Source organism: Linepithema humile, chromosome 2, assembly GCF_040581485.1.
Source record: "Linepithema humile isolate Giens D197 chromosome 2, Lhum_UNIL_v1.0, whole genome shotgun sequence".
Taxonomy (NCBI): domain Eukaryota; kingdom Metazoa; phylum Arthropoda; class Insecta; order Hymenoptera; family Formicidae; genus Linepithema; species Linepithema humile.
In genome coordinates this window covers 12978727-13000930 of record NC_090129.1, presented here as the reverse complement: position 1 = coordinate 13000930, position 22204 = coordinate 12978727, and the positions used below count along the sequence as shown (strand labels likewise).

The 22204-nt window shown below is 36.5% G+C and overlaps 1 protein-coding gene across 2 annotated transcripts in view; it reads left to right on the top strand.

Moving 5' to 3' along the window:
- LOC105669370 (gustatory receptor for sugar taste 64f-like) overlaps positions 1-22204 on the top strand; it is a 46261-nt gene that overhangs the window by 18369 nt on the left and 5688 nt on the right. For both annotated transcript variants that reach the window (XM_067350232.1, XM_067350233.1), the window contains exons 9-11: positions 12511-12673; positions 17912-18001; positions 18367-18459. In XM_067350232.1, the coding sequence (XP_067206333.1) occupies positions 12511-12673; positions 17912-18001; positions 18367-18459 (346 nt within the window). The remainder of the gene's footprint in view (positions 1-12510; positions 12674-17911; positions 18002-18366; positions 18460-22204) is intronic.

Here is a 22204-nt window from a genome sequence, read left to right as displayed (position 1 = left end):
TCCTCGGTATCGTCCTCGCGCACTTGCGGCACACCGAACAGTGGCTCTTCTCAGCTCTGCATGTAGGTCCTTCCAAATCCGCGTCGCCTTCCTGCGCATCCTGCCGATTTTCCAAAAAGGGGGGCCCCTGAGAACCGCCCACAGTTCATCCAGGGCGCCCCCCCCCCCCCCCCCCCGCTCTCTGTGGTTTCCTCAAATCCTTCGGCCGATAATGTATTGATGAGTCGATGTTCCCGGAAGAGACTGGTTAGGCTGGCCGGGCCATACTCCGGTCCTTCCGGGTGCAGCATCTTCAGGGTCCTCGAAGCCGTCTGCAGCCGGGCGAGGTCCGCTGCTGCGTGTCTCTGCGCTTCTTTAATTTTGTGGCTAAAACCAAAGCGGGGTTAGATAGGGCTTGGATGGCGGAGGCGATGGAATCGCGGTACCTGACCTTTTGCTGTGGGGTCACTAACGCGTGACACCCGTCGGTGATCCCCCGGCGTCCGGTCTCCCTGGCGATGCTGCATCTTCGCCCTGAGGCACAAAACACGCAACGCCGCCCGCACGGGGTCTCGCCTTACAACTTAAACGATATTAACGACATAAAACGGGAATGACAATACAAACAACGCGTATTGATTGTGGAGTCTCGCGGGTTGCTCTCTCCACGCGAGGAGCAACACCAGGACCCTTTGCTCCCTCGGTCGGGCTATCGCCTTTGTGACGGCGCTCGAAAAGCGTCACGTCACAGTATATACATGTAACGTACACGTACCGACACGTATGGTGTCCCTCGCCGGCAACGATATACGTGTGTGAAACAACCGAAGGCGTCACACGCATTCACACAAACGCGTATTTGACGTGTCGCTTGAAGCGAGGAGCATAGCGAGCAGCAAGGGGAAAAGTAGTGGGGGATATTTTCATCTTGCATCCTTAGCGCAAATCGGACGATCGAGAGAGAAAGCATTACAAGACGTGATGTCAAGTTAGTGGTGTCCCTATAGCTGTCTTCCTCATGCGACCGTCTAATGAAGGAAGTGCGAGCGAGACAGTTAGAGCAGCTCGGTGTCCTTATCGATGTCTCGTTCGCTTTAACACTTATGTGTCGTGCTTTTCTTTCTTTCCTTTAAGAAACGTAGCTGAGCCGCGTGCACCGACCGCCGGCATTCATTCTATTAATTATTATATCATATAAAGAGGCTTAATTTAATGAAGAATAGAAATTTGTATTGAAATGTTTAATTATACAAATATAAGAATTGTTTGCTTCCATAACAAAAATACACGCTCGTCCTGATTAATTATTGGTTCATTTATGATTGCGTAATTAATAACTTCTTTATTATAAGCAAAATTAGTAATAATAGAACAGGATAAGTCGCTAGAACATACTATCTCCAATAAATGTTCAAATATAAGATTTATTCGAAAATATATATATCATAGAAAAATTGCTTGGTTGCGCGGGAGATATTTTAGACATCCAGTCAGCACAGTTTGTTTCAAGTGGAGGTCTCTTTCCGAGATATGATCACTTCTACTTTTTGAAAGTCAAACCATGGCTTTTTTAAAGTTAATTCCTTTCATCATTCTGCGTAGAAAAATAATTAAGTTAGAAGTGAATTCTTTACGAGGTATTTTGCATCTTACCCTAATATTTTTAGCCTTAAATACGAAATATCTGGTAGTCATTTCTCGATGATTTTATTCTTATGCTTTTATACGTAGTATAATGAATAGAATACGTTGGTGATAATATTTTTCAGATACATCAATTGTTCAGATATATCAACTGGCGTGCTAATTTCGCGAATATATCATGACCTTTTTCATTCTAAACTACATTAATTAGCTGAAAATTACGACTTTTTGCAATACGTCCCGATTGTTCTACGTGAGCGCTTCATTCTGAAAGTCATTTTTGTGCAGAGTTTTGCAAATTAACTATTTCTAATATCGTAAACAATTTTTAATATTGGTCGCCAATGAAGTAGTACACACACACACAAACACGCGCGCGCGCATTATATGACAGTATACTAATGGAGCATTCTTTCTCAATTTTACACCCATGCTGTTTCGTCCCAATCAACAAAGAAATGGTGATTAAGAGATATTCCAATGCTAGTAATAGTTCGACTTTTTCATATCAAGATTTCAAAAAGTAGGGGGTAAGAGCTCAGGCGACATCAGAATCAGAGGTATCTCTAGTATCAAGTTTTATAAAAATCTGTCAATTTCCTAAATTTTAAATATTTTTAGTCTTCATATTAGATCTGACATTTTCAGTTTTCGAAATCCGACTTAAGATTTGTATTTAGCTGGCCGTAAAACTCTCTGTTCAAATTTTATAAAACTCCCTTACTTTTAAAAATTTTTCAAATTCTTAGTTGCCATATTAGATCCACCATTTTGAATTTTCGAAATGCGACTTCAGATTCGTTATTAGCAATCCGAAAAAGTCCCTGATACCAAGTATTATAAAAATTCGTTAATTTCTAAAAATTTTCAAAATGTTTTGGTGGCCATATTAGATCCGCCATTTTGTATTTTCGAAAGATAACTTTAGACTCGTATACAGTAACCCGAAAAACCCCTTGATACCAAATTTTATAAAAATCAGTTAATTTCTTAAATTTTTTAAATTTTTAGCGGCCATATTGGATCCGCCATTTTAGTTTAGACTCATGTGACAGTGCACAGATAAACAGAGTACTCGAAAGTGTTAATTGGAAGAGAAAAACGTCGAATGAATAATCGCTATACTTGAATAATTACCGTTTTTATTATTTTTTTTTGGTTTTCTGAAATTTTAAGTATGATCTAATTGAATTTGATAATTTTGCCACGCGCCATTGGAAAGCTTACATTTTTCTGTAAATTTTAAGATTTTTTCAAAAATTTTTAGATTAAATAGAAAATGGGCAGCATGGGTGTAAAGTTGAGAAAGAATGCCCCACATATATGTATATACATAAGACGTACATAGAATGTCCTAATGTTTATTGGGTAATGGATGAAGATGATCATGCTAAATGTAAATATTGCAATTGCATATTTACTTCTTGTCGTTTAAGCGATTTAAAAAGTCTTATTGAAACACGACAGTATAAGCAAGTAGTTTCTAATGCTGCATCTAGCCAAAAGAAAATAGAGTTTCCAAAGATGACCATGAATAATTGCGTAAAGCTAGCTGAAGTAAAATGCTTTATTTATTGCGCAACATTGTTTAATAATGAGTTGTGATCATTTGGTAAATCTTTCCAAACGGAGTATATGTTGGTATACCATTTTTGAATCAACGCGCCCTAACTATACACTTGCGCGCGCTCGTCACTTTCTTTGCTTTTCTATTATTATGATTATTATCCTTCTTGCCAACTTTTATGCGCGCTCGTGAGTGTCTCAACAAATATGATTTTCTGTTCAAGTCACACCTTGTAGTTTATTTAACAATAACCTCCAACAGGTTATGGGCCCAGGCCTTTGTCGCACCAAAAAGTGCCTTCAAATTATAATACGAGACCGACAGAAAATCGAGGTGTGCTCAGCTTAATCTAAAAATCGAAACTGCCACATCTTCATTGTATAATTTGCATAACTCAAATAGCGCAATGTCGAACTCTATAATGATAGACAAGCTGACAAAAGACAATTACGATACGTGGCGCTTATAAATAAAAGCCGTGCTAATAAAGACAGACCACTGGGGACATGTGAACAGAACAATTGTAAAACTGGAAGAGCCTGGTGCGGACGTCACCGCATGAATCAAAGCAGATGCAAAAGCACAAGCTGATATCATTCTTGCCATATCACCTTCGGAACTGTGCCACGTTAAGAATTGTAACACGTCCAGAGAGTTATGGATTAAGTTAAATAATGTTTACGCTTCTAAGAGTTCCGCTTGTAAGGCTCGCCACGCTACTAAAACAACTCCTTTTTTCGAAAATGGAACAAGATGACGACATGATAGAACATATTAATATATTTTCCAATATCGTGGACAAGCTAAGAGAAATAGACATCGAAATACAAAATGACTTACTAACTATACTGTTATTATATAGCATACCTGACACGTATGAAAATTTCAGGTGCGCCATTGAGTCACGAGACGTTCTACCCGATTATGAAACTTTAAAAATAAAACTATTGGAAGAAAACGACGTGCGGAAAAAAAAGGAGGAAGGCAACAAACACAAGAAGCATTTCAGGCAAGGGTAGGATATCGGAATAAATCGCAACGGCGCATATATTATAATAAAAAGAAATCTTACAAATGCCACTTTTGCAACGAATCCAGACACAAGGAATTGGAATGCAAACGAAGAGCAACAAACGCACCACACAGAGCGTCGAAAGCAGAAGACGAATCTGCGGATTTGTCAAACAAGACGGTGCAACGTGAAGCGAAGAATAAACAAGGGAAGGCCAGCAAGGATAGTTATACAGATTGCAGCGATGAAGACGATGAGGCATTGATAACCGTCGCAATGAATGTCGAAACAGTATCAAAGACAGACTGGTGTCTAGACAGTGGAGCGACAATTCACATGTGCAATAACAGAAATGATTTTTAGAGTTACAGATTTGTCGAGCATCAACGCGTACGACTTGCATCAGACGAAACAACAGCAGTCGAAGGCAAGAGAACTATAAGCCTCACAATATTCAACGGGACCAATCTAAAAAAGGTACGATTGGACGACGTACTGTACGTTCCGGAGCTGAAAGCCAATCTCCTGTTCATATCAAAATGCACTGAAAAACAAAAATGCGTAGTCTTCAACCATAGAAAAGCCTTGATAATAAACCTGCAAAACAAGGTAATTGCGACTGCTTATAAGTCAGGTGAATTATACTTCCTTAACACAGCTCGCAGCACAAATGCCATGGCGGCATTTGCAGCCCTATGCAATCTGACACGCTGGCATAAGGCTTATGGTCATCTCAACGAACAAGACCTAAGAAAATTGCAGAGCAAGAAAATGGTTAAAGAAATTTCTTCAAAATTTGAAAAAGAAAACCTAACCTGTGACACTTGTCTCTTAGACAAGCAAGCTGCTACACCCTTTCCAAAAGGTTCAGCTACTAGCAAGGAACTACTTGAGATAATACATTCGGACGTAGCAGGACCCATGTGTACTTCATCTATCAGAGGAGCGAAATATTTCGCGACATTCATCGACAACGCGTCCAAATGGGTCGAGGTACGTTTCTTAAAGTCAAAGAATGAAGTAAAAGACGAATTCGTAAAGTTCAACGCGTTCATGGAAAAACAGGCGGATCGCAAGATAAAATTACTTCGTACGGACAACGGTCTCGAATATTGCGGGGCAAATTTTACACAATTTTTAGAACAAGCAGGCATCAAGAGACAACGCACCGTGGAATACACACCGCAACAAAATGGAGTCGCGGAAAGGATAAACCGTACTTTGGTTGAAATGGCGCGATGCATGCTTATCCAAGCGAAATTACCTCAGCATTTTTGGGCGAAAGCGGTTTCTACTGCGGCCTACTTATGGAATCGTTATCCAATCAAAGCCCTACCGAACGTAATTCCATTTGAAGTTAAACATGAAAATAAACCAGATGTATCAAATTTAAAAGTTTTTGGCTCTAAAAGCTTTGCTTTCGATAAGTCGACCGAAAAAATAAAATTTGAAGCTGCAAGCAGAGAGTGCATTTTTTTTTGGTTATCCAGATGATTCGAAAACTTATCGCTTATGAAACATCAAGGCTAAAAAAGTAATACGAAGAGATGTTAAAATATTTGAAGAATTTCGCACTTGCGTCGACGAAAACATGAAAGAAAGCACCATTATTGAAGATGACACCAACATTGAGGACGACAACGATATTGAACACGACACTGACGTGGAAGATAACAACATTGGAAACGACGGGAACTCTGAAGATAGGCATGATCCAGTAATAGTACATGAGACTGTGTCAAGAGCCAGAGGACGACCTAGAATCATACAAACGGGAAAACCTAGACGGCCAAGAAAGCAATATCAAACAAATCAAGATCCTCGGAATAAAACGAGATAAAACGCAACTTTCTTTGCTTGATTTTGCGTACCCCACAGAGGAAGTAGCTATGGGAATGCTCGGAAGCGAGTGGAAACTAGCCATGGAAACAGAATACAACGCACTGGTAAAAAACGAAACGTGGGATCTAGTGCCACGCACTACGAACCAGAAAGTTATCGGATGTAAATAAGTACTAAAAACGAAATATAACCCAGATGAGACGGTCAGTCGGTTAAAAGCGCGCTTGGTAGCAAAGGGCTGCGCACAACGTCAAGGAATAGACTTTAAAGAGACATTCGCGTATGCTGCTCGAATGAGCTCCGTGCGTACAGTAATTGCTATCGCAGTGGAAAAACAGTTAACTCTCTACCAACTCGACGTAGTAATGACATACATCAACGGCGATCTCCACGAGCAAATCTTTATGGAACAGCCGCCCGGATTTATTAAGCCTGGAAAAGAAGGTCTTGTTTGCAGATTAAAGAAATCATTATACGGGCTAAAACAGGCTGGTAGGCAATGGTATCAGAAGCTGGACAAAAAAATGAACGAGTGTGGCTTCAACTCAACGACGGTTGATAAATGCGTGTACAGGGTGTTGCGTATACATATTGGGCAGTACGACGGGTTGCGCGGCATACTTTGCAGGGATAGGCGCGGTTCAGTGGGTAATGACAGCATATATACGTAGCATCATAACTTATTGATCGAATTGATTGCGCGCATTTTTACTAATTTTGAGTTTACAGCGTTTCAATTATAACGGATTTGAATAATCGTTGCGATTATTACTAGAGAAGCTAAAACACATTAAAGATAAAAAATTGAATTTTAGAAAGTTAACACGTTAAAAGAAACAAATATGATACAACAAAATTTCTTTCTTTACCGCTTTACTTTTCTTTACTGTTAGCGTTGTAAATTTTGATAGAGCGGTAAAGAAAGAAATTTTGTTGTATCATATTTGTTTTTTTTAACGTGTTAAATTTCTAAAATTTAATTTTTTATCTTTAATGTGTTTTAGCTTCTCAAGTAATAATCGCAACGATTATTCAAGTCCATCATAATTGAAACGCTGTAAACTCAAAATTAGTAAAAATGCGCGCAATCAATTCGATCAATAAGTTATGATGCTACGTATATATGCTGTCATTACCCATTGAACTGCGCCTAACCCTGCAAAGTATGCCGCGCAACCCGTCGTACTGCCCAATATGTATATGCAACACCCTGTACGTGAACAAAGCTGCGAGAGTATTTTCCATCATTGTACTATACGTCGACGATCTTATCATTGCCACAAACCATCATAATAATTACATCAAATTAACGCAAGAACTCGGTTTGGCATTCAACATCAAAGATCTGGGTCGATTGCATCGTTGTTTGGGGATCACATTCACTCAACACTCAACAACTTACGAAGTCAGCATGTCCCAACATATATTCATTCAGGATATTTTAAAAAAATACAACATGGAAAATTCTAAACCTATAAACACACCAATGAATGGAAAGCGCAAGCTCTCGAAAAAAATGTGCCCTACAACCGAAGAGGAAGCCATCGAGATGAGTAACATACCGTACCAGAAGCTGATAGGAACGCTACATATTTAGCTGTATGCACACGCCCTGACATAATGTTCTTAGTGAATACTCTATCTTAATTCAATCAAAATCCCGGCAAACCGCACTGGAACGCTGTTAAACGGATACTTCGATACCTTCGACAGACAAGCACATACGGATTACATTTCCAAAAGACTAAAAAGGAGCTAATCGGTTACGCTGATGCCGATTGGGCATCCAACGTCGATGAAAGAAAATCATATACTGGTTACATTTTTCAGCTCGCAGGAGGTCCGGTCACCTGGAAAGCTAAGAAACAAAAAACCACTGCTTTATCTAGCACCGAGGTAGAATGTATGTCCTTGATTGAAGCAGCTAAGGAAGCAGTATACCTACGACGATTCCTGGAAGAAAGCGGATTCATGAATCGGATTCAACCAACTATGGTTTACTGCGATAATCGGGGAATTCAACAGTTGATGAAGAACTCGGTGCATCACTCTCGGACGAAACACATAAACGTTCATTTCCACTATATCCGCGAAATCTACGAAAAAGGAAAAATCGACGTAGAATACCTGCCATCCAATGAAATGCCCGCGGATATTCTAACTAAAGCGCTTTTCAAACCTAGTCACTATAGATGCTTAAAAGAAATTAATGTAAAACATATAACTTTAACATAGTTCGCATTAAGCGGGGGTGTTGGTATACCATTTTTGAATCAACGCGCCCTAACTACGCACTAACGCATGCGCGCGCTCGTCACTTTCTTTGCTTTTCTATTATTGTGATTTTATCCTTCTTGCCGACTTTTATGCGCGCTCGTGAGTGTTTTAACAAATATAATTTTCTGTTCAAGTCACACCTTGTAGTTTATTTAATAATAACCTCCAACAGTATATAAACGATTAAAAGAAGAGGTTCCCAATTTAGTGCTTATTAGGTGTATTTGCCATTCAATACAACTAGCTGTTAGTGCTGCTTAAGATGATGCTTTACCAAGAAATTTAGATTTTCTAATTAAGTAAATTTTTTATCTACTAATGAATGATTACCCTAAAAATTTGGTATTATTAATCAACTCTCAATGAATTATATCCTATAAAGGTGATCGATTAACTACTCTTTAATAATAATTATTATATTTCAAAAAAACTTATAATTGGTTTGCCAAATCAGCAAGACAAAAAACATATAAAGAGCTAAACATATACAATATATAAAACATATACAAAGCTAATTAACCAGTTGAGTGGTAATGTATCATACAGGGTGTCCCATTTAACTTGAGACAACTAAATATTTCGAAAAATAAGCATTGTACGAAAAAATGTCCTAAATAAACTTTTAATATTATCAAGGGGGACGTCTGCCTGTGTAAAAATTAACCCGCCCCCACCGCCCCTTGGGGGTGGGGCGGGTGGCAACTTTGAAATTTCAAATGGGAACCCCCATTTTTTATTGCAGATTCAGATTCCTTGGAAAAAAATACGTAAGTTTTGTCCGAGACATTTTTTCGAATCGTGATAGATGGCGCTGTAATCAGTGAAAATTAGTTTTTGCCATTTTCTCTCACCATCGAGGTGCTTTATTTCGGTGAGTCCTCTCGCCTGTCACTATTCAATTACAATAAATGCTCGAAATGATGACCTTCCATTTCGATGCATTTATTAACTCGAGCTTGGAATGCTTGTACACATGTAGAAAGTGTATCTGGCGTTATTTGTGCGCAAGCATATCTAATACGTTCCACCATGTTTTCTCGAGTATTTGGTACTTCTGTATACACTTTTTCTTTAAGGCAACATAAAATTATTTCAACTTTCAAAATTATTTTAAAATTATTTCAACTTTCTCCTCTAAAGAAAAATAATCCATTATTTATTTGCTGAAATAAAGAACGCGTCCGTAAAAAAACAAGTAGCTAACGTACGTATTACTGAAATTTACTTGACTTGAAATTTAAAGAATCCAGTTATTGAAGAATTGTTCTGACTTAATTTCTTTCATTTATTTTGTTTCTCCTTTTCAGTATTTCAGAAATTTACTACATATGTAGATGCCTCATAGTTTTGGTACGCTAGCTACTTGTTTTTCTACAGACGCGGTCCGATTGGCACTGTGACCGATTTTCAATGTGTCCAATTGTTACTGTGTCCGTTTCCTATTGTGTCCGAGTGTTATGTGTCCAATTGCAACCATCTTGTGTCCGTTTTCTATTGTGTCCGATTGACACTGTGTCCGATTCATTCAACTTGCTGTGTCCGATTTATTCTGTGCGCAACTGGGACTTACTCGAAAAGTCTACCACTGAAATGGTTAATATATAAGTAGATTTTAAGTCTGTAATTTTATAATATATTTTTAGAAACGTTCGATAAACAAGTGCCTTGCTGTTGCGATTACTTGTGGAGTAATATTTCTGAAGGCATTAATAATGCGCTCTCTCATATTCTACGCTGTTGGCGTATCGTAGTACACAATTATACGTGATACCTTCAACAACATGTTTTCAGAAAAATGTAAATATTTACATAATGTCAATCCCTTCAAAGTTAATGACCTTGACATATGTTGTCAAGGACACATCACCGAGTAACAATTAAAAAGTTTTATCCGTCGCTCGTTGTTTGTTAAAAAGTTATTAAAAAATATGTACGCACAAACGAATGTTAAAAATCAACATTTTTCTTATTTATTATTTGTAATATACAATATTACAAATTTTTGTTATTATTATGACACATTATAAATATTATTCAGTATTTTCGTGAATAGTTGCAAACCTATGTGGAACCTCGCTTCGCGTGGAAAGTGTATGCGTGGAGGCGATGTCCCCCCCCCCCTTTCTTGGGAGCCGAACAATAAAAAACTGTACTCTGTCCTGCGAGAGAATATACCTCTTTCTACGCATAGGAGAAGCATAGCGGCCAAAGTGGGGAGAGCGTTAGCATTGACAAACTGCACGAACAGTACAATCATGTTAAGTGAGGAGGGGCTTTTTAAGCGTCCCGTGAGACCTGCGTGAAACGGACGACTTATATATACTTCGTCCAGCGAGAGAATATACCTGGGTCGGACAAAAATTCGTCTGTTTCGCGCAGGTCTCCTCTCACGGAATGCTTAAAACCCCCCCTCCCCTTTCACTTCACATGACTGTACTGCTCGTGCAGCTCGTCAATGTCAACGCTCTCCCCACTTTGACCGCTGTGCTTTTCCTATGTGCAGAAAGATGTATATTCTCTCGCTGGACAGAGTATAGGTTTTGATTCAATTTCGCTTTACCTCAAAAGTGTACGATGATGTATTCAATAAATTTTTTGTTAGTAACTTTTTAATAAACGAGCGACGGCTAAAATTTTTTTATTGTTACTCGGGAATATGTCCTTGACAACATATGTCAAGGTCATTGACTTTTGAAGAGATTGATCTTATGTGAATATTTATCAAATATATTAAGAAGGACTCAAGAATTAACTGGTCAGCACGCTCTCCGGATCTAACACCGCTTGATTTTTTTTTATGGGGAACTATAAAAGATATTATGCAATTTTTGCAATAATAATTGAAATATTAATTAAAAAGGATTGACGAATGATAGCGCATTGCGTGCGGCTAGACCATGGACTATATGATCTGGGTGGGTCAGCGGCGTGTCGCACGGCAACGAAAAATAACAGGGTGGGCAGCGAGCAGGCGGAAACGGCGCGTTGGATCTTGCTAGCTGCTCGCGTGTTACTCCTTCTCTCGCACGATTTCGTCTAGATCGTACTGCTCACGATTTAGCCGCGCGCAACGCGCTATCATTCATCAATCCTTTTTAATTAATATTTCAGTTATTATTGCAAAATTGCATCACAATAAAAAATTTTTTTGTTTAGTTTACCGCGCTCTACCCGTACACGAGCGTTACACAAACATTATCAAACCCTGTATACATATAAATATATGCAAATATATACGAAAATCGGTACGAAAGTAATGCCTCCAATTTTTGTTCTCAGAAAATTTAATTTCTACAACTATGATTTTTACATGATATAATCTGCAGTCATCAACAAACATTCAGTTATATTTTCTCAAAGTCACCATCATTTTATATGCATTTTTGCCATTTTTAAATCAGATGCCATATTCAGACCCATTAAATTCCTTACTGCGACTCTTGAGGGCTTCACAAACACTTTTCGTAATAGTGACTTTGTGGAGAAATAACTGAATGTTTGTTAATGACTGAAGATTACATCATGTAAAAACCATTGTTATAAAAATTAAATTTTCTGAAAAAAAAATTGAAGGCATTACTTTCGCACCGACCCTCGTATATAAAAGTATGTTGCTGCAAAATGCTTTATAGTTTATAGTTTAGTTATACGATTTTTGAGTCATTAAAAATGGCCGCTATCTTCTCCATTGAATCACTTATTTTTATTTCTCAGACCTAGCGATCTAGGTATATAGATAGAAATCTGTTAAGTAAACATACTGATTATACTGTGACATAACTGTCATCATGTTTATCTAAAAACAATTTTCATGTTGTTCGGTCACTCCAGTGCTCGGAATTGATTGCATATTTCTAGCGGATTTTGTCAACATGTATTTTCTTTTTTAACTATGCGCGCTACAACAGCTAGGGCTGGTGCTTCCTAGCTGCTGCAACGTGCGCGCTATGGAGAAAAAGTAAACGTTGACATACAAAATTATTTGAAATGTGCAATTAATTCCGAGTACTGAGTTGCTCAGTTAACTGAAACTATGATTTCTATAAATGTAGATATTTTAAGTAAAGGTTTTCTTAGTATTGTTTTTGTACTAATAGGAATTTTGTTTCAATGTAAAATGGCTTTAAATTTAAAGGAAAAAAGTTACGGTAAGAAAATTTGTAAAATTATGTACATATTTTTTTAACAGTCCAATACGCGGTATTGTACGGAAGATCTACTTTTGCTTCTCCTTCGGCTTCCTGTTGGCAAGGACAACAGCGGTATCCTTGTACGCAGCTTCTGTTCACGATGAATCTCTTTTGCCAGCACCGGTTTTGTATAGTGTTTCTGGTTCTAGTTACAGCAGTGAGGTTTGTCATGTAATATTACTGTAGTTTGTCATGTAATGTTACTGTAGTTTGTCATGTAATATTACCATAGTTTGAATTGTTAACTTGTAGTTGATACATGGTTAATACAGTCTAGTCAAAGGTTGCTAAGCAAAAACCTGAACTGTTTTAATATACAGGGTGTCCCAGACCTACCGTCAAACCTCTTCAGGATAGATTCCTGATATGATTCTGAGCCGAAAGTTCCTCTTGCAAAATGTCGAAGGTGTCCTAGTTTTTGAGTTATAACCGGTTACAGATCACCAATAAATGCGGTGAATTTTCGCGCGCTCAGAGACGTCACACATCGAAGAACCCCGCGCGCGTGTCTTGTATAACAATTTATTTAACGCGTTTCTCGTAATTATTCACTGTTCACTGTTCACTGTTCACTGTTGCACTTAGTCCTCCACAGAAAGGGTAGAGTCAGGAAATTTCGCCGGTCAGTTCACACGGTCACACACAGCGTATCTTGCTTTTAACACGCGACGCGTTTTCGCGCACGTGTGTAGCAAGGTTACCATCGCGTCACTTTTTGACACTTTTCACTTAACAAACTGATCACTGATGACTTACCGAATTGTACGAAATTACGATACGCACGCGGAAGCCGTCAAGCACGACACAAGTGCAGAACTGTCAAGCACTAGCGTGAAGCGCAACGCGCTAGTGTGACAGAAAATCAATACGAGCGATACAAAGTATGTCTTATCGCGTCGATACGGAGCAATCGATACGGAGCAATCGATACGGAGCAATCGATACGATGTTTCTTAATAATAAAAATTAAATAAAACAAAGTAAAACTTTTATTTTTATTAAAAAATTAAATTATTTTTCATTAATTTTAATTTATTTATTTCTATAAATTAGTAGATATTAATTAATTATTATTAATATTAATTATTTATTTTAAAAAAATTTACAATATTTATTTTACATTAATTATTATAAGTATTACTGCTGTATTGCGCGTAAGAAACGGGCCGTTTGATTCCTGATAGACATCTCAATGTCATTGCTGAACGTTGCGTTCGTACGGTAAACAACGAAGAGAGGATCCTAGATACGGTGAACAATGCTCCAGAAATGAACGTACGCGAGATGAGTCGTAAGGTCGCAATCTCGCGTAACACTGTTCACCGTGTACTGCGTAATAACAGATTTTGCTGCACAAATCTGAAAATATAAAGTAACTCATATGTATGTTGCATGTTTATCGCAAGCATACCGTTTATCATACAAAATAACATTGTTGTTGTCGTACCTATTTCACAAGAGGTGTTCAAATTGGCCACCATCGCATTCGACGCAGAGCCTTGCCCATCGCAACAGACTGCGTTGTGCGTTGTTTACCATTTCCGGTGTTATTTTTGCGAACGCCTCAACAATCTTGTCGCTCAATTCTTCACGATTGTCGATGCGTTCACGGTAAACGTAATTTTTCACCGTACCCCAAAGAAAAAAATCTAATGGGGTCAGGTCTGGTGATCTCGCTGGCCATTGCACGGGACCTAGGCGTCCGATCCATCGGTTTTCAAAAATTTCATTTAATACTTGACGCACCATCCTACAAGTGTGCGGCGGGGCTCCGTCTTGCTGGAACATCATGCGTATTCGCTGATCCAGCGGCACGTTTTCTAATAGTTCCGGCAAGTTATTTCGCAAAAATTGTGTATACGATTGACCTGTCATTCGCGCTGGCAATTCAAACGGATCAATCTGAAAAGGTAAAAAAATGAATTCTCGAAACTTTGCTTGATCAAGGAGAATATACTTACAATTGCGTTGTTCAGCACGCCAGCCCACAGATTTATACTGAACCGATGTTGAAAACTTCGAATCCTGTACTCTCTTGAATTCTCGTCCGCCCATAAATGTGTATTCCGCATATTGAATACACCATCGCGCGTGAAATGCGATTCATCCGTGAATAAGATTTCACGCGCGAAACCAGGTCGATCATACTCCTGGTCTAAGAGCCACGTGCAAAAACGAAGTTTTGCAGCAAAATCCATTGGCAACAAATGTTGCACTCGCGTAAAATGATACGCATGGAATCTGTTATCACGTAGCACGCGGTGGACAGTGCTACGTGAGATCGTGAGCTCGCGGCTAATCTCGCGTACGCTCATTTCTGGAGCATTGTTCACCGTATTCAAGATCCTCTCTTCGTTGTTTACCGTACGAGTGCGACGTTCAGCAATGACATTGAGATGTCTATCAGGAATCAAACGGCCCGTTCCTCGCGCGCGATGCAACAGTCGCAAAATGACATGTGGATTGATTTGTCTCCGCCCCGGAAAACGAGCGTTATATTCTCGCGCGGTAAGGAGACAGTTCTGACCACACTCTCCGTAAATAATTAAAATATCACAATACTCTGCTGCAGTGTACTCCATATTTTACAAACGTTTTATTGCATTATCGTTAAAAAGTGGGAATGCGAACAAATGATATACTAAATAAAAAAAGAATAATGTTATTTAGTACATCATTTATTCGCATACTCGCGCCGTACTTCACTCTAATGTCATAAAACGTTTATGAAATATGGAGTACACTGCAGCAAAATATTATGACATTTTAATTAAAAATTAAACTAATTATAAATATTGTAAATATTAATTGTAAATATTAATGCATGTTATACTGTTCTAATACTTATAATAATTAATGTAAAATAAATATTGTAAATTTTTTAAAAATAAATAATTAATATTAATAATAATTAATTAATATCTACTAATTTATAGAAATAAATAAATCAAAATTAATGAAAAATAATTTAATTTTTTAATAAAAATAAAAGTTTTACTTTGTTTTATTTAATTTTTATTATTAAGAAACATTGTATCGATTGCTCCGTATCAATTGCTCCGTATCGACGCGATAAGACATACTTTGTATCGCTCGTATTGATTTTCTGTCACACTAGCGCGTTGCGCTTCACGCTAGTGCTTGACAGTTCTGCACTTGTGTCGTGCTTGACGGCTTCCGCGCGCGTATCGTAATTTCGTACAATTCGGTAAGTCATCAGTGATCAGTTTGTTAAGTGAAAAGTGTCAAAAAGTGACGCGATGGTAACCTTGCTACACACGTGCGCGAAAACGCGTCGCGTGTTAAAAGCAAGATACGCTGTGTGTGACCGTGTAAACTGACCGGCGAAATTTCCTGACTCTACCCTTTCTGTGGAGGACTAAGTGCAACAGTGAACAGTGAACAGTGAACAGTGAATAATTACGAGAAACGCGTTAAATAAATTGTTATACAAGACACGCGCGCGGGGTTCTTCGATGTGTGACGTCCCTGAGCGCGCGAAAGTTCACCGCATTTATTGGTGATCTGTAACCGGTTATAACTCAAAAACTAGGACACCCTCGACATTTTGCAAGAGGAATTTTTGGCTCAGAATGACATCAGGAATCTACCCTGAAGAGGTTTGACGGTAGGTCTGAGACACCCTGTATAAGATGTCCCAGACCTACTGTCTCACCTGTTCATGACAGATTTCTGATTGTAAGATTATTTGGAGACGAGAATCTTAATAACAATGTAACGAAGCTGATTTTTACGATGCGGAGAATAGCTCGACGGTTTATTAGGATTCGTTCGGGTGGTGGTTGGGTGACTCCAAATTAATAAATGTAAATTAGGTAAAATAAATTTATTTAAATAAATATTTAAAGATGATATAATTATTAAAAAAAATAGCAATCAGTATGAGTACATAGGTATTTTATTATCAATATCTCAACGGTGTTGTCGTAAACGAAAAGTAAATGAGAACAAATGAATTATAACCAGCGGAAGCGCGTAAATAAATAAACCTGTTCGGTTGGAGTGCGCCTTTTTCGGAATTAAACATATAAATCTAATTAAATCTAATTTAATCTAATTCGGTCGGTTAATACGGTACAGAACAAATATAAATCAAATAAATGATACCGCGTGTATCTGGGCTGGATGAGTCGTAGACGGTTGCCGGTACGCTGCGTCCGGAGAGAGAGAATCGTCTCTCTTACGGGGATTCTGAGAGTCGAATCATGTCGGGAACACCCGACCGGAGTGAGGAACGCCTCACTACTAAATCGACGGAAATCTGGAAGTCGATCGCCGGTAACACCCGACCGGAGTGAGGAACGCCTCACTACTGAACCGACGGTAGTCTGGGGGTCGATCGCCAGGAACACCCGATCGGAGCAGAGAACGCCCTGCTACTAGATCGACGGAATACAGGAAGTCGGTTGTCGGGAACACTCGACCGGAGTGAGGAACGCCTCACTACTAAACCAACAGGAAGTGATAGGAAGTCGGTTATCGGGAACACCCGGCCGGAGCAGAGAACGCCCTGCTACTTTTCCGACTGTCAGGACGAAAGCGAGTACGACTGGAGCTTCAGAGTGCGCCCTGAGGCTTGTCCGAATCGTACTCGAGGGAATGGTGCTGGTCTGCTCCGCGAATCGGCTTTTATACCGATTGTGCTACCCCCGAGTTGGGGGATCGGAATGCGGCCCACGATGGGGAGTGCTTATGCGGAATCCGATCGGCGCTTAGTAACAGCGCGTACTGTTACAACAAGATATCAAAACTACAATAGTTTTTCAATTGAAACTGTTTGAAGTTAACCAATCAAATTGCATGCTTAGGCATGTTGTACATTAAAAGTGCTTGAATTTGTCCATGACATGTGAAAGTTTTGACAGAGGATACGCATCGTGTTCTAATATCAATATTCCAAAAAATTTTTAAGCTATTATATTACTACCACAATATTTGTCGGAATTATTATCTGCGTATAAAGAAAATAAATTTATAAAATTATTTAAATAATAGTACATAAATTATATCAATATCAATAATTAAATTAATATCTGAGAGCACTTTTGATGTGCGATGTTTTTGAGCGTGTGAATTTTTGACAATTTATTTGGTCAATTTTAAATAATTTTCAATTAAAACCTCGACATTTTGGTATTACAATTCTCGTCTCCAAATGACCACAGAAATCTACCATTAATAGATGATACGGTAGGACCCTGTATATCTTTAAGTATTATTAATAAATATAAAATTTTGTATTGAAAAGTTTCTTCTATATCAAGAAACATATAGTGATTTAAAGTCGGTTAATTAAAAAAATGGTAACATGCTATTTAAAAATTAATTTCCTCAATTGTTTTTCTCCACTTGTACATATACTTGCATAATATTACGCAGGTGGCGAGATTATTGACACAAGTAACGACGGATAATATAAGTTTAACGGGGATGAAATTCTTTTCTGTGACAAGGAGCCTCGTATTAACCGTAAGTATGATAATTCAAATAACTTAAACATAGTTTAATTAAAGGAATTATTTGATAATGCAAATCTATTGAGCGAAAAAAATGGTGATTATTCGTACTCTTTTGTACAAAATTACATTTATTCTTATGTATCTTATAAATTTTGTTTCTTATTAAGAAATTAATCTATTAAATATTCTACTTTAAGAAAAAAAAATTTTAAAACGCTCTCTCTCTCTCTTCTAATGTTCGAGATAAAGATGTTAAAATTAATTTAGCAGAAAAATAAAATAATGTGTGATATTAGGATAGTTCAGATTAATTTTAAGCAATTATATTGAAAGATATATTTCATACACATTATCTGATTACCAATAATAATTCAGGTTGCTGGAACCATCGTGACTTATGAATTGGTTCTTGTACAATTTAATTCTGTTCAGCAAGTGGACCAGTCAAATATGACGAATGTTTGCGAGGTGAGGTAAAAAAATATTTTCAAAGATTTTTTCATCACTTTTATATATATATTTGCTTTTGCATTTGTAAATTACGCAAGTCTTGAAGAATGCTATGCAATAGCATATTTTATAGAATTTTGTAAATATAATTCTCTATAGCGCTTTTTTTATATTTCAAACTATTTATTCTAGCACTCTTATTTTTAATAGTCAATTTAACAAGACTAATCAACTATTTTATGATTTACATATTTTATAAAGAATTACATTTGATTTTATGGCTAATAGCTTTATGACATATTTTCGCAATTTATTGATCTCTATTTATAAATCTATCACTACATTGAATAATATTGAGTATTATTCCTTTATAATAAATACTGTCTTAAATAAATTTAACCGCATCATATTACAGAATTTTTATCTAGTAACTCAGATTTTTCTTTTGTAACCTTAATTTCCTCATATTCGCTTTTTACGGTAAATCTGACCCGAAAAGCTCTCTTCCTCCCCAATGATCTTGACTTTTACGTATGTTGTCGAAGGAATAGTTCTAAGTAAAAAAAAGGTTTCAACTGTCGAGGTCATTGTTTATTAAAAAGTTAAAAACAAAATAAATTTAATGAATAAAACATAAATTTTCGATACTATGTGTACATTTAATAGAACGTACTCTTAGCAGATTTTATTTATTTACACATGGTAAATTAATTGCGTGAGTGGGGGAGAGGCTTTGCTCCTCCCCTGCAATTCCACCTCAAAAAACTTTTAACCCATAATAATAAGATAATAAATAAATCTGCTAAGAACGCTTTTATTAAATATATATTGTAAAATATATTTAGAGAATTATATTCTATTCATTAAACTTATTTATTTTATTATATTATTTAGAATAATGACCTTGATAACATACATCAAGGATAAGGTCATTGGTCCCCTACTCAGTAGTTTTACATCTTTTTTTACATCTTTCCCTCCATATAATGAAATTTATTGCTGCATTTTAAGTTTAATATTATGATATTTCCATGATATTTTTATGATATTTCTATATTTTAAGTTTAATATTATATCCTATGATAATGTTATATTTTAAGGGGATTCCGGAGTCACAGCCGAACTCCAACGCGAAAGCGCCATCATTTCGATGGAACTAAAAATGAGATTGATACTATCGGCGCAATGTACGTGTTAACGTATTTGTTTGTTAGGTAACTCACTACACTGACATGTGGCCAATGTATATGTGTCGGATGGTTTGTAAACAAACGGCCCGCACTTCTTTCGTCGATCGAAATTTCGTTGCAAGGCTGCAATATAACGTACGAAACAAAATACACATATAAAGTGTCAAATAAATATGACAAAATAAAATATTTGAAAATTACATATAATACTATATATTTAACTGAAGAAAAATGTCATAGGCTTTCCTTATTTTTATCTTTGTGTAATAAATACAAAATAAACTAATTAATGAATTGATTAATTAATATATACATATACACATATATTTAGTATAGTTATCTTTATTTTGTCGCATTTTATACGATACATTCTTATAATCATATCATATTAGATATATCAAATAATATATACTTATTCAGTCATCATATAAAATACAAAATAAAGATAGCTATGTATTCAAAATATGTGTATATGTATGTATGTAATAATTTATTTATTTATTTATTTTGTATTTATTACATAAGAATACAAATAGGGAAAGCATATGACATTTTTCTCCAATTAGATGTATAGTATTATATAGGGGAGAGTTGTCCAATTTGGACCGGCTCCTAGAATGGACCGCCATATATTTTGAAAAGGAGAGATATTTGCAGTGTCATGATTGGCTATACTGGCTTAAAGAGTGAGAGTGGAAAGTGCTAGAACGACGAGGCAGCCTTTCCGCTCAGTCTCGCTGAGTTCCGGAAAGTAGTGATGTGATATGAATGTGAACATTATTTTTTCTGACATCTCAAATTTATTTTCTTCTGCATTCTATAAGTACTATAATTTTAAACGTTACTAATGTAAAGTGTATTGTCTTGACTACAATGTGATGTACTTGTTTGTACATATATTACAGTACAAATGTAATGATAAAAACATATTTTTCTATGTAACCATCAAGTTGCTTAATTTGAACCATCACAAGTTGCTTGTATTGGACCGCTTTATCGTAGGACACAAGGCCTCTCATTACTGCGAGTAATTCAAAACATACTAAAAATATTCTTTTTTCTTTCAACTTTTACATCCAAAATGATGCAAAGAGGACAGTATGGAAAATAGACTGAAAATGAATTACAAATGGCCGTTGCGGCGTATAAAAATGAGAATTATGGTTTTAATAAGTGTAGTAGGATAGAGTTTTTATAGAGTTTTATAGAGTTTTTAAAGCCACAATAAGGAGACATGCTGTGAAGAAAAACTGATATGTGAATGTTATGAAGGCTCTCGGAAAACAAACTACATTCTCTCGAGAGATGGAGAAGATTCTAGCTGATCATATTATCATAGAAAGTGTTTTTTTTTTGGTTGAACATTAAAGACGTTCGAAAGGTAGCATTTGATCTGGCCGAAAAATATAAACGTTCTTACACATTAAAAAACAGAAAAAGTTGACAAGAAAAAAATATGCATTCTATGCATTTATGCGAAGAAATCCTCAACTGTCTGTTCGGCAATCAAAAGCTACCTCATTTGCAAAAGCAAAAGATTTCAATAGAGATAATGTTTTACATTTTTTACATCCTACGTTTTTTTTTTATCTATCAGAAAGTAATATCGCAAAATTTGGATTTAAATTTTCTTAGATTATAGATTTAATTTCACTGATTTTTGGGAGCGGTCCAATGTAGGAAACTTGTAGTTTAATTACGAAACTAGTTGCCTAGAATAGACAGTTATGAATAGTTTAGTTTTTTTTGGTAGTCCTATTTTTATTAAATGTTTTTGGTCATGATGAATACATGACACGAAAGTACATATAACGTTTGTCTTATTCCTATAGTTGTTTCTTTTCTGCGATGTTTTATGTACAAGAGAAAAATTAAAAATCGATTAAAATTAGGCTATTTTACCCTATATATTGTATTTTCTCAAAAAGAATATTTTATCATATTTATATTTATTAGACAACTGGTATAAGCCTATTTTATCTCGTATGTACATTATACAGCCATAGAATTTCAATCACAAGGAAAAAAGTACAAACTTTACAAATTATCCGGTAAAACATAAACAAACCAAATGTGTAGTGGATTACTAATAAAAAGAAATATATACTTCTTAAAAATTGCCAGCCCATTGCGTCGCTCTGGTATTATTTATTAAAAATAAATCAACTAACGTTAGATCGCCTTTGACGATATTTATTACAAATTGTCAGTTGCGGTTACATCGCCTCTGATTATGATTATTAACATTTTCAACCTCAACTTGGACCTCAACTAAAATTAGACGGGCGGAGCCCCTCCCCCGCCCATGCATTCGATTTACTACACATAAAAAAATGAGTCTACTAAGGATTGGAAATTTTTTTCTTTTTGTGGTTTTAAATCAACAATCCACCATTCTATTAGCATTTTATCATATAATACATACTATGTACTTTAATCATACAAAAGGATTTGTGATTTTATAGAAGCAATAAAAAAAGCCATACTTTTTAAAAAATTGACATCTAATCGGTAAAACAGACGACTTCGGAATCCCCTTAAGTTTAATAATATATCTTACATAAGTGTAGAGA